Below are 14,533 nucleotides of genomic sequence, written 5' to 3'. Positions count from 1 at the left end.
CATGAACGATCCAAAGTCACCAAAACCCAATTCCAAGGACTTTTTCGGTTTTCATGGAAAATACTTTCTTCAAAAACAAGTGAATTTCTTACTTAGTTCTCAAGAACGAAGGCACCAATTTGTATCGGTTCCACTTTGAGAATTCAAAAGAACAAGATGCTGAATACCTTTTCTTCAGAGGAAATAAATTAAGCTGTCAATCTCAGGATACTTTTCAGTCTAGATATAGAGGATATAAACTTCTAGAAATGAGGTACATCATGTATGTAAACTAATTAGAAGGGGAGAGTAAGTGGTTTGTAGACGCCCAAACTGCATAATCAAAGCGTCAGTGGTGGAAATCTGCACCATTTATACTTCCATTTCTCGATAAGATGCTTGTCCTCACAGTTTTTATAATAACAAACACATCGGTAGGTACACTTTAACAACCATGTTTTTTTGCTCTCAGATGGCATCACACAACAACAAGGGGAGTCTGCACATAGCACAGAGACAACAGTCATCCATCTATATCAATGAATTGCATTCTAAAGCAAGATCTTCCATAATAATTCATGAATCCAGGCGATTATATAGATTTGTAATTGGCAAGGAAAAACCAAATAGAGCACATCGGAGAATCACATTGTCTTTTGCTACCAATAAGCTTCCCCGTAGACATCTATAGCTACACGATAAAGAGAATTTTGTCTAGTATTTGGTAATATCCGCTCTTAAAATCTGATGAGCTGTGAACAAGATTTGACATCAAATATCCTACTACTAGAGTTCCGATCACCTAAACAAGCTTAGTTTACCCGACAAGTGTAAACACAGTGGGAACTGAACAATCATGTAATATTCAACATCATTCTTAGGTGGATACTACATGTTATTTTCAATTCTTCTGCAAGTATTTTCCCTAAACACTCTTTTAAGTAAATGCCTCTAAAAATATATCTCGAGTTTCGATAATGGTAAAATTTAAAATGAGTTTTTAAAAAGAAATATTTATACACAAGAAAAGAAAGACCCTCGATTTTTTTTTGGAAAAGGTATTAGTTCCATTTCACTAGGCAGTGCCTTTTCCCCCCTACACCATGCCTTTAATTATGCCCCTTTTAAATGGGATAGAAGATTGATAAAGTGAGAGAGTTTCAATGGCAACACAGCAGGGAAAAAAGACTTTTAGTTTAGACAAATAGAGCACAATCATTGAAAGGAAGGAAGAGGAAAGTCTTCTTAAGACTTACTAGAGAGATCTCATTGTAGCTCAAGAAAGAATTAGAATGAACGGCGCAAGGAGAGTAGTTCTTACTTCGAACTTTGGCCTTTTAACACAGAATGTGGTGGTGATGTTAGAAAGCTAACCGACTCTGTAACGACCCATTAGGTTGTTTTGAGTACTAGAGCTTCTTATTTCCTAAATGACTTCCGATATATTCTAAATGGGTATTTTGGACTATTCGTAACTATATTTTAGTTGGTGGTTAAAGAAAATAGCATAGAAATTAGTAGTGGACTGCTTTCACCAATTCTATAATTAATCATGTATAATAATTAGGGTGGTAAATAATCTGTACAAAAGAAAAAGAAAAGAGTGAAAAAGAGAAACTTAGCGACCGGGAGAGGAAAAGATCGAGAATCCAGCAAATCAATATGCCCCTAAATCTTTGTTTTATGTATATGGGTTGGATAATATTAATATATTAGATAGGATAGAAGGGATTGCCAATGTGAATTTAAGTTTGTTTGGTTGACTAAGGGTTGGCCTCAACATTCTCCATCTATAGATTCAGGACTAGAAATAATGATATTAAGTGATAGGGCTGATCACTAGAGTTTAGAACCAAAAAGTTTATATAACACTGATGCAAGTGCAATGGACTCAGCAGCAGAGGAAAAACAATCATAACGAATTGGACAAACAAAGGTATTGAAAATTGCATGAATAAAGTATGTAGTGTAAACTGATGAAAAAATTAAGAAGCAAGGTGCAAGTGTACAATACAAGAAGGAAAACCTTCTCCCTCTAAAATTATTGTTGGATCATAAGTACAGTAGTCTTGTTCTTGCTATTGATTAATCACTTCAGTTCTGAGGAAAGACCTCTTGGCCAAAATTTCAAAATGCAGCAGGACTTTAGCAAATAACTATTGGAACACTGAAATGTGTCTCTAAATAGGAGCTGCGATTTTCTGCAGATTTTGGAGACATTGATATGGAACTGTTGCAAGCAGGGAAGGAGCCAGCTCGCATGAAGGGGAATCCTAATTCCTATTAATAAATAATATATGTATAATTTTTGTGTATACATAGAATGTTTGATTTTCGTGACATAACGGAAGCTTCTAGTGTAGGGATAAGGTGGTTTAAAACCTGTTATCTAGGGAACATGAATAATTACTAATATATAACTTAATCTTACCATTTTTTTTAAAAAAAAATTACTTATGTATAAACTTAAATTAGTTTTAAATTTTCATACACCCAACTTAAATTTTGGGGCAACTAAAGAAGGGTGATAACACTGTGAAAGGATGCAATAAACTGGGATGTTCTGTGAATGGTATGCTTGATCTTGATGAGTGACCCTGGAAACATGTTTGGAAAACTTGAAACCTCATACAGTCAGTTGTTTTACCTGGACTGCTAAAAGGTGTCTGCCTGACCCACGATAATCTCAGAAAGAGACGCATCATTCTTTCCAACAGATGCTATGTATACGAAAAACCAATGAAACTGTGAATCACCTCCTTTTGCACTGCCCATTGACAGCTGATGTTTGGCACTTCTTCTTTTCAATGTTTGTCTCAAATGAGTTATGCCTTTCCCTGATAAAGATGCCTTTGAAAACTTAATATCATGAAGAGTTGACATATCCATGAAAAGAATGAAGAATATGATCCCAGCAGCTATCTTTTGGTGTATTTGAGAAGAATGAAACGACAGATGTTTTGATGGGAACTCAACCCCCAACAGTTCTTTGAAGGCTATTTGCTTAGTTAGCTTATTTAGTTTGCATTACCACTTCCCTGTAAGCAATGTTGATAGCTTTATGGTTTTCGTTAGCTCCTTGATTCTTATATAGAAGAGTTCCAAGACAGCTTTCGTTTGAATATTTCCACAGGTTTTTGCTTATTACTATAGCTTCAGTCTTCACATAGCTATGTTCTGAAGCTACTAAATTTTTTTTTCTCGATTACAACCTTGCCTCTGCTTGATGCCTTTCTAATGGTCAATTTACTCAATGAAGCGAGTGCTTTGCTTTAGGTTTCATGGCTTAAGTGACGCAAGCCTTGTCACTTTGTTCCACTTCGCACTTCCCTGAAAACTCCATTAGGCATTAACCAAACCAACTTGTACAGATTGGACATATCATATTCTATAGGAATTGTCACTCCAAAAGAAAACACAGAGAAATTGTTTACTTGGATAAATATGAGTCTACACCTCATCTCCTGCCTTCTTTGGTCTTTTGCACAGTAGGGTATGGTGGAGGTCACTAGGCGCTTGAGCAACCATTTTTTTTTTTACCCATATACCATATTTTTATGTAGAAAACTAGAAATAATATATTACAATATTGATTAACCTGATCTAAGAAAGTAATTTCAGATTAAAGGCAATTAAGCATCCATGACTCAAAATTCATAATTCATAATTCACAATTGTCTAACTTAACAATATATTACATTTTAGCATGAACAAGTCCTAAATAAGACCCTCGTGTTCTATGACCCCCCAGTCAGATATCTACTAAACCCATTGTACTTCAGAGCATAAACATAAATTATTATCAACAAGACATAAGCTTCACAGAGAACGTCAGCCTGAATTCCTGGACTGCAATTTCATACCGAATTATTCAGTGTTATTGGAGTGTCCAGTCTGGATTCGAATTTTCAAATTATAATCCACAAGATACATAAGAAACTGAACATCTCAAACCTTATCCAATCTATAAACTACAGTAAGTAAAGAGATTAGCAGGTCGGTGTTCAAAAGTACCTATCTCGCAAGATGATCTCCTGACAACTCAGTGGGGGTATGCGTCTCCATACTTTGCTTCATTTTGAGCTCCTCCTCATACTTCTTCAATCTCTCGTTCCACATTTCCTTCAATCACATAACAGTAATTTATACAGATGATCGCTCTTTGGCGTAAGCAATTTAATTTATAATAAGAAAAAGAAGATTCGCAAAACCTTGTACTGAAGTTCAGCGCGATGCATAAGATAGAATCCAAAAATGCCTCCAAAAATAGTTCCTGATATAATTCTAACATATCCCCATCTCGGCGATTTCATTGCTCTCTCTTCCTTCTATTCTCCGTCTCCGGCTCCGATTTTCCCACTTTCTACCCTGAAATCCGAAAACTGAGATTATTGACTCACATGTTGTTCTTCGAAAGTTGGCCAGAACTCACTGCTATGATGGGCTTTTCCAACTGGGCCGAATAGACAAGTTTGTGCAAGGATAATCCATATTTTGAGGGTGGTATTTAAGTTTTGTCCTTTAAATTGATTATTTGTAATTTAATTAAATTTCTTATATTAAAGTATTATTAGTTATGACCTAACTTTGCAAGGTTGAAATTTAGAATTTTTTTACCTCGTTCTTTATGAGTTATGTAGTATTTAATTTGCATTTATTTTATATAAGTTTAGAGTACTTTGTACCTTGTCCAATATAAATTTTGAAAATATTTATCTTATTTGATAAAAGTACACTATGATAAGTTATGCCTCTAAAATATAATTTTATGAGTTATGTAGTATTTAATTTGCATTTATTTTATATAAGTTTAGAGTACTTTGTACCTTGTCCAACATAAATTTTGAAAATATTTATCCTATTTGATAAAAGTACACTATGATAAGTTATGCCTCTAAAATATAATTTTGTGGTTTTGAAACTAAACTTACATATCGATAAATATAATTATGTAAAACTAAGTTATGTCGTAACTTTAGATTTTGATGTGTTAAGGCATAATGTTCTAAAATTGAACTTATGTGTTGCGAATTTTTTTTTGTGATTTTTTTCTTCCTAAGACATAATTCGAGTCTTCTGCTATTTTTTTTAGCTAGCGTTTGGCCATAGATTTCCAAATATTCTTGGCAAATATTATTTGAGTGAAAATTTGGGTGAAATTTCACCATGTGTTTGGCCATAAAATTTGGGAAATATATTTCACTTTTTTTAAAAAATATGATTTATATACACAAGTTTTAAAAACTATCAAAACTAACTAAAAGTTTGTATTACAAGTCAATTGAATGTTAGTTACAACAATAACAAATAATGTCCATGACACTAAAACAATGTGGTAATTTGGAGTGAGTGCAACAAGAATATTCCATACATCGTGAAGTAGATAAAGTACATGATTTTGTTACCTAAAGCCAATTTTTAATAATTTTCATCAACAATCATATCATTATTATTCACTAAATATTTCATCACTATTTTGGTGTTCACGTAAAAAATAATGTAATACAACGCAAGCAACTACTAGAGAGGGTGTTTTTGTAAAAGATAAAAGATTGGGATAAAATTTTAATTTTTAAAATATCCCAAATAATGATATTTGGCCCAAATACTAGAAAAAACTAGTATTTGGAAATTTGGGATATTTGCCAAAAATATTTACCAAATAATGACAAATTGTATGGACAAACATTATTTGCCAAATTTTTCCCAAATATTATTTGGAAAATTTATGGCCAAACGGGCCCTTAATGTCAAGTGTCTTGGACCAATTATTTTTTATTGCTTAATATGTTGAATAATAAAAAAATAAAGATGATTTCATTCAAAAAAATTAAAAAGGGTCACTTTAGCAAATAGCCACTAAAAATAACTTAATTAGGTTTTATAGTTATAGTTTACTAATTACAATTAAGTTACATATGTACAAAAAAATCTGATTTGGCGATTACCCTCACATTCTAGTTGAAGAGGGGGATTCAAGATTTAAACTTCATGATTCAACCTTTAAATCTTACTACTGAACCAATTACACTTCTAGTTGTTGTATATGAATTCACGTTGTGTCGTAAATATTAAACAAAATTCAAACTGTCAAGTTTATGCTTTATCTGTCAATGAATCACACTACTGAACCCATTACACTTCTACTTTATATGGATTCACGTTATGTCGAAATCGTCAAGTTCATGTTTTATATGTCAGTCTGTCTAATCTAGTTATATTGCACGGATTCTACAAAAGTCATGTCTCACTCGTATTGACACGACACTAATGTGGGTGTGGAATCCCCACTGGATTTGGTCAACTTAACATTGGGTACTTTCAGTATGTTCGATAACCAAGAAGTATATATATATTGGATATTTGATTTGATTTTTGGATTTTTGTCATACATATATATAGTAATATATATAGTTGTATAAACTATTCAAGTATGAGAATGTATAATGATAGCCATGCGATTTGGAACTTTACCAAAGCAATGGAAGAAGCAAAAGCAAGTTATTGGATAATGTAGATATCAATGATTTGCAGCATCGCGAGAAAAACCGAGAGGGAGAAAAAAAATCATCATATAGATGAAAAGGATTTTAAAAAACAATGAAGTAGCAAACAAACAGCTATTTTATACAGAATCAACTGTTCGTTAGGAGAAGTCTGATGTAATTTTGCTGCATAGCAAGGGCAATGGAAGGGAAGCATTGACAGCCTACCGCAAGAGCTTGAAGAATGCTACAACGAAAACCACGGTACAGAAGGGGCAACCAAAAGGATCTACTGTAGACTTGAGTCTCTTTTAATAAATTGTGCAACTATTATTGCAGGAGTGTAACTGAACTGCTGAAACAGATTAGACTCCAATCTCTTTTCGGAGACGGAAACCAGATATTAGCTCACTGCTTTGCAGATGGTCTGGAAACACATTTGGCAGGCACTGGGGTTCTAGTGAAACAGAACCATGATGTCCAGCCAAGAGCACTTCATTTATACAAAGGGAAAGCCAGAGAAGGGGGCCTGCCGGAAACCCTTGCCCCAGGTTTATATGACACTAGTCAATAAAAGAACATCAGCAGCTGATATTTTCAAGGCATATCATTTGTATCTTGCATCATGCCCATTCATACAAATTTCATAGTTCTCAAATCCTACAAAGTACTAATTTACACACTAAACACCATGTGTAGTACTCATTCCAAAACAATGGTACACCTTTACAAGTTACAACATACATACAGAATATACACAAAACCACATCCAACACACTAGGACACAACATCCAACCCAATTCTATTTCCTTGAGTAGGCTTTGGTAATGTCAATAAGGGGCCGCATAAGTGTCCTATCCTGATTCAGCATTCACTATATTTTTCTGTATAAGTGACATACATGGATTACAAGAAACACCCAAGATATAGACAGGTACGGCTCTTGTTAGTGCTACACTTTAACGGCTGCTGCTGGTTTGCCCCTCTTTTCTCCTGTTCTTCAATGATTTCTGGCCAGGTTGCTGCTTCATAGAAGCATCTACTAAAATTAATCGAGACATAACATAGGCCAATAGTTCTTCATGGTGGGAAAATGTAAAATCCAAATGAGCATACTCAAACTCATTATATGACACCTCCACACCTGCATCCTTCATCAGCTTATAATGCTTCCTTACCATGGACGGCCTGATGACCTTGTCCTTACGCCCAGCAACAAGATCAACCGGAATATCAATAAGGGAATAGAACTCCCCCAAATCTAAAGGATGAGGGGAACCATAAGCTTTCATGTTCGCAGCTGCACTCCCATAGTCAAACATCATAAACTTCCGAGTGTTCTTGATCTGTGCCAAATGAAGGGCCACACGGAATGAAACAGCTGGCATATCATTCATATTGTAGTGTGGCAACCCTAAGGCTCCAACCCAATTGGAGCTGTCTCCACCAACCAAATAACTTATGAGAGTTTGCACAAGGCCTCCAACTGCTGGTAAGTTATGGAAGTCTCGGGCCAACTTGTTAAACAACATGCGGAAAAACCGAGTGGGAATATAGAAAGCTGACACAAAAGGGGCAAGTAGAGGAGACAATACCAGGAATAAGCATTCCATCATGGTGAATACAGGATTGGAATCATGATGAAACCCAGCCGGTGATAATAAGATTAATCTGGAAAGCCTATGGGGCTTTACCTCAATTCGACGTGTTAGAATGTACATTAAAATAGCAGCTCCACCCAAACTATGACAAATTGCACAAAGTTTGTAAGGCTGATCATTGCCACTCTCTTCCTCCACAACTTTTTGGCTATTTTTCAATTCAGTAACTTTTGTTTGGTGGATCTTCTCTATCATTGCAGGTATATCCTGTGTCCCATGCTCATTTATGGAGTACTTCCAGTACCTGCATGAAGATGCCATACTTGGGAGCTGAAGTAACTTGATAGAAATTCAGCAATCGACAAAAACATAAAATATGAAGATTATTTTCCTTTCGAAAAAGAGGTCAAATGACAATTCAGACACAATAGGAGCTGCATGAAGTGATGCACTAACCGACGTGAGGATATATTCTTGTCAACGTGCTCTCTCGACACCAATCCCCGGAAATTTCCTAGGAAAACATCATACCCTGTAATCAAGAAACAGAAGAATCAATACTACAGAATTATCTCAGGGTAGTTTACAGTATATGCACACCCTATAAATTATAGACCAAAATGTACAGAGAACAAACCTTGATCATAGGCTGCAAATGCTGGGGAACCAACAACTCCGTTTGATACCCACCTGTAAATCATATAATCAAGGAATAAATAATGATGCAGTGGACAACTAGAAACTGATCACCGCAGCAACTCTTAATAACACAATTGAAAATTGGACTGATCTTGACAATATTTAAGCAAAGAAAGGAGAAATAAGAACTAAGAACGGCAGAGAACCAATATTACATACTTCCAGAGTCCTTCTATCTGATCAACTGTCATTTCAACTAGAATATTATAGAAGTATAATAACTCATACGCTTAGAAGATCTCAAAGACAACTTGAGATTTATGCCAAAGACAGTCGGTGTTAACCCAAGTAAGTTGAGTACTATGCATAAGAAGGGAAAATGATTTTGAAGAGTTAGAAGACGTGCGAAGCTCACCCCATGGATGAATCAAAAATCCCATGTTGTAGATAAACAACTTTTCGAGCATCACGTCTGCAAAATCAAGTTAGAAACATCAAGGAACATCTATACGACATCCACCTCAAAACTGTAGACATAAAGATAGTGCGATGATAAAAAGAACCCAAACCTTGGAATTCTCTCCAAAAGGAGAATATATCCATCATCAGTAACCACACGAAGAGCTTCATATGGGTATCTACAATGGAAAAAGACACAAGTTGAGACTGGAATGCAGAACTTTATTTGAAAACTAATGCACACTAGTTATGCATACAAAGAGTTTAATACACACTTCACCCTTATGTATTGGTGAGGTTGCCTGAAAATGAACCAGTTTTACTACGGCTTCTGACCAACCAAGTTTTAACAGTCTATAGAGGATAGTGTGTACCCAAACAACACTGACAAGACTAAAATATAACTGGAACTCCACAATTTTTATAATTCTGTTTACACTTCTAATTTCAAAATATTTCCAAAATAATTCTTGTCAAAAAAGCAGTATGTCCAACCAGTTTAGTCTGATCATAATAACTTACATGTTACTTAGCATTTTCAGGAAATAAACATTCACTAGGTTCACTAGATTAGTGACTAAAGAAACTAATCCAACATTATGTTTATCCTATCCAACACCTAAAAGACCTCTAACGAATTGGAAGTGTATATTTTAAATCTAAACATAAGAAAAATCCACAGATTAATAAGAAAAACTTAACAAATCTTGTTAAAGAGGATTGGAAACATACACTCTAAGTTGTTCGGACTCTTCACTTTTGGTGCCGCACCCATGTCGACACGACATGGGTGTGGGTGTGGATGTGGGATCCGTGTTCGATTTGGTCAAATGGATTTTGGGTACTTTGACCAAAATCGATGGGAAAGTTTGGACAATTTTAATGATTCCTATAATCAATACAAAAGCTAAGGTGAAATTAAAGGAAATGGAATACCTTTTATATAGAAATTTCTATGTCACTCTTTTTCCTTTAATCTCCTTCCAAGATTCTCCTCAAGTTTTCCACATAATATTCATAGACTCATAATCTAGGTTTTATACCTCCTTTTTTAGATATTTTAATTATTCTAAGGCGAATCCTTGCACCCGTATCCATACATAGATCCATATGCCCGAATCTTAAAAGTTAGATCACGAAGGATCTGACCTCTAGATCCCACCCGTATCGGACACCCGTCCCGAGTTTGAGCAACTTAGCGCCCAATCCCTTGCACAGCGTATGCAAGATTTTTTAAAAGAAAACAATGTGTGCAAAATGTTAATTACATAGGATGCAAGCAGAAACCCTTACCCAAGCTCTGTAATGACATCTTGACATGTCCGAGCATCTGTATTTAGGGAATGAAAGCCCGTTTTCTGTTCTCTTGGAGTAGGATCACTCTCTGAAAGGGTGTCCACAGGAACAGAGACACCTGAACCGACAGTGGGAACGTCCACACGACCACTGTAGTCAGAAGAAAACCACTTCACCACTTTCTTCAAGGTGTCTATTGGTGAAAGAAGACAGTGTGCAGCCTTGTGGAAAAATTCAAAAACAGCCTCTATGGTGATCTCAATTGCTAGATGGAGATCCTACATGTAAAAAATTTAGACCAAGTCATTTCCATAAAAAGTTGCAATCAAGGAGAAAACAAACAATAGTATAGCATATAAGGGATAAGGTGATCTCTAAAAGACACCATTTTATATTCCCTTTTCTCCTTTCTATTATTCTTCACTTCGGTATTGTTCTTGAGAAGGTAGTACCAGAGGAGTAGGGTGTTGGTGATAAAGCCCATCAGGAGTTAGTTCAGATGCTTGGTTACTTCTGTTTGACATAAGAACCAACAGAACTACTCAAGTTCAACTTTTTCCAAAGCCGACCAGAGTGCCAGATGGCTCCAGCTAAAGCAGACTCAGGAAAAGATGGGTGTCAACAGCTTTCCCTCCTTAATGAAGAGGCTGCTTCCTTGTTTCAAATCCTAGTCACTCATAGAAACATGGAGCACTTCTCTGTCGCCCCAAGGCTAGCCTTCTCAGGTCCAACATTTTCCATGACATTAAAATGGTAAACAGGAAAACTTCAAAGCTAATTAAAGTTGTAGTTCTTCACACCCTTTCTCCACTCAATTTCATGGATCATTTTCCTTAACCTGCTCCTTGATGTACTACTTAAGGAGAGGAGCCAACCACCTCCGCTATCACAACCCCACTTATCATTGATAAAGTTCTTACCCTTCCATCAAGGACAGAGTCTGGTTGTTTTTTCTTTTCCAATTCAATCTAGATTGGTTCTTTGCTCCCTCGTTACAGTTCTTTCTCCCAAGTATTTTCTCCTTTAATTTTGTAATACAGTAACTGTTTTCAGATACAAAATACATTCCTCTGAATCTAAGGAAACCCAGAAAAGGGGAGGCTAACTATCTTGCTCATTCATAGTGTCTCCTCAGGATTTGCCTAGGAAATTGTAGATGAAACAAAGTGACGCTAGCAGCTAAGCAGAGTCAACATCATATGAATGCTGGGATGTTGGAATATTTTTGAGTCAACATCATATAAAATAAAGTGAAGTCTTCTATCTTTCAATTTGCTTCCATTTCTAAATCAACTGGTTTCGCCTGTCCGTAAATGGAAGAGAAGAAAAAATAAATGGACTAAGATTAACGCTACATGAAAAGTCAAACCTCGACAACGCCACGTCTTCTGTCAGTGGTAGACTGGATAACTTGGTCCCTAAGTGTCTGTAATCTCTTCCTAGCTTGTACATGGGAAGACTGAAAATTCTCAGATGTCCGAGAGGCTCTACGGCCCCTACTCAAAGCATATATAAACAAAGGTAGGCCCAACATAAATTTAATAGGGAATAGGAGCCATGAGATGATGTATCTGAACCAATGTATCCAATGCCTGTTCCGCCTTGAAAGACTGCGGGCTCTAGAAACCCGAGAACTTTGTGACAGTGGAGATGGAGGACAACTGGTTTCATCAGTATATTGTTCTTCTTCTTCTGATGAATAATCTACACTTGAGGAGGAGGAATCAGAATCAAAAGAATGTTCATGGATGAACTGGTTAAAAGATGAGGCGCCACTGTGATCACCAAGAAGGTAAACGTTAATACATTTGCATTATTAAAAAAACATTGATTCAAAAGTCAAAAGAGAGAAACATGAAAAAAAAATTAGAAAGCTCACTTCTCCATCCACTGTGGAAGCCGAGGTCCACGAAAGGTTGGACGAAGTTCCCAGCCATGTATGCCTTCAAGAATAGTAGATTTCCCCGGCAATAGTGTCAATAATAGTGCTGACACTCCATTAATCAATCTCACAACATTATTCAGCGACTCATAGGTCAATGTCTTAACTGACCTGAGTAAATGAAGACGACAAACAGAAACACTGAATGATGCATCAATAACAAAACTTGCTAAAGCTGAGACAAAAATCTACAGCCAGAAAGCAGCGTGAGAGTAACCCTAGGATTTCAAGCTGAATAAATATTACAACGTAGGAATGAGATGATTCAGCTGAGTATGAGCTAGTTTATGACTATAACTTCAGAGCTTATTCCAATCCATCCGCCCAAGTAATAGTGCTGACTTCTAAAGCAGTGGCAGTGGGTTATCTAATATCCTTATGAAAAGTTCCGTCTATTATATTTCCATAAAAATAAAAAAGGACAAAGAAAGGAAGGAAATCATATAGATATTGAGCTTATAATGTTGCCTGCACTCAACCAATGCCCTTTAGGCAATCAGTACAATTAAAAAGGGAACTTCTGCAATATTTCATGTTTATCCTACTGTATGGATAGTGGAGATTATAGCTAAATGTATCCAAAAAAACAATTGTTCTATAAGTTTGACTACCATAAATGGCATCAAGAGTAAAATATAAAGAAGCTTGAGGTTCACAAAATAAGATGTGGTACGTATTGCTCTACTTCTTATTTTCTTAAGCTCTGGCTGATCAACTAAACCCAAGATAGAAACTTACACACAAATTTACATTTTTTTCCCACCAAAACTTAAGCATTTAACAGCTGAGCAAGATGTACACTCATACGTCAATAAATATAACATTTGTGCACCTGAACTACGACAATCATGGCGAATTTCAACCTCTGGAACAACAATTCTCCAAAAAAAACTTAATGCGAGAAAGCAAAAGATCACAATCAGATAAGCCTCAATCAAATATCAATAAATCTTCCACACATTCCGCCTGCCCTCCATTTCATTCCAATCAGAACCACTATACGCCTGAATCGCATACATGCATGTACATTATGTGCATATCATACACATAACAAAGACGAGAAATGAAGAACTTACTCTTTGGTAACAGCAAGGGTATGGTCAACGAGCCGTTGCATCGGTTTGCGACAACGTAGATTAGATTTGGTAACAACAACAACAACAAATAATGGAAACCGATATATCTCCGGGAAGAAAAAATTATTCAATTGAAATAACTGTAAAACAAAATTTCCAAAATTCTCCGGCGAGATAGAGAGAGAAAATGGATCCGTGTCCGGCGAAGTAGGAGTCGGTAAAGATATAACACGCCCGATTCTTGCCGTCCAGAATAAGTGTCTGTAAAAAAGGTTCCCAAATTGCAACTTGGCTTTCTATAATTGGCTATAATTTTATTTTTTTTTGGCTATAATTATTTCAATCCTTGCAAGTGACGTGTCAATGACTACACGTTTGTGTTTATATATCCATTCGACTCTAGAGTCAAGATACGCTTAGATTTAACTATTTCATCATATTGCAAATACAGTCCCTGAATTAGTGCTAAATGACAAGGAAATGTCTAATTTACTCATTTTTTGGGGAGTAACATGAATGCTCAAACTAGCATTGATGATAAAAAGTATTCGATCACTCCGACGAATCTCACTTATTCAGATAGACATAAAAAATATTTGTTGGAAAATATTTATGATATTTTTAATGATGCCCCGAGAAATAAATAGGTATAAAAATTAAAATTATCATAATAAAATTAAATATTCGTGAAATAATGGAGAAACAAAAAATTAAATATGAAGATCTCTCTTATGAATAGGAAAGGTATTTTTCTTCTATTGGTGAAACACAAATTACATGTTTGACAAAAGTTTTGAGAAAATTTTTATCTCATTATTTCAAATCATAAGATGAAATTTCAATTTTTTTTTATAAAAATTGATTATAAAAACTTTATATATGATTTCACATTTTTCAAATACAAAAATTAACCCACATTTTGTAAAAAAAATCCACCATTTTATATCCTCCAACCCTTTATTTAATATGCAAACAAAAGATATTGTTAACATTATTCTCTTATAATGCTTTAAACCATTTTTATTGAATATAACTATTATTCTTACCCACATAAAT

General features: G+C 35.3%; 1 protein-coding gene across 1 annotated transcript; it reads right to left on the bottom strand.

Moving 5' to 3' along the window:
* Positions 1 to 7,035: 7,035 nt before the first annotated feature.
* LOC101261308 (triacylglycerol lipase 2) lies at positions 7,036 to 13,831 on the bottom strand. Its single transcript, XM_004235694.5, has 9 exons — positions 13,478 to 13,831; positions 12,339 to 12,512; positions 11,829 to 12,234; positions 10,457 to 10,737; positions 9,274 to 9,342; positions 9,120 to 9,176; positions 8,703 to 8,755; positions 8,522 to 8,597; positions 7,036 to 8,369 (listed from the first exon to the last, which is right to left on the bottom strand). The coding sequence occupies exons 1-9, from the start codon at positions 13,516 to 13,518 to the stop codon at positions 7,424 to 7,426; spliced, it is 2,103 nt and encodes a 700-aa protein (XP_004235742.1). The 5' UTR covers positions 13,519 to 13,831; the 3' UTR covers positions 7,036 to 7,423.
* Between the last annotated feature and the right edge of the window lie 702 nt (positions 13,832 to 14,533).

The sequence above is a fragment of the Solanum lycopersicum genome, chromosome 3 (assembly GCF_036512215.1).
Source record: "Solanum lycopersicum chromosome 3, SLM_r2.1".
Classification (NCBI taxonomy): Eukaryota; Viridiplantae; Streptophyta; class Magnoliopsida; order Solanales; family Solanaceae; genus Solanum; species Solanum lycopersicum.
Note: the sequence above shows the minus strand (reverse complement) of the source record. Positions and strands in the feature narration are given on the sequence as shown.

Bases quoted from the DNA above. Each gene is read 5' to 3' on its own strand.
- LOC101261308 (XM_004235694.5), bottom strand. From the start codon at position 13,518: ATGCAACGGCTCGTTGACCATACCCTTGCTGTTACCAAAGA. The intron at 10,738-11,828 runs GTTTGACTTTTC...TTTTACATGTAG, and splicing joins GAAGACGTGGCGTTGTCGAG to GATCTCCATCTAGCAATTGA. The intron at 8,756-9,119 runs GTGAGCTTCGCA...TATGATTTACAG, and splicing joins ATTTTTGATTCATCCATGGG to GTGGGTATCAAACGGAGTTG.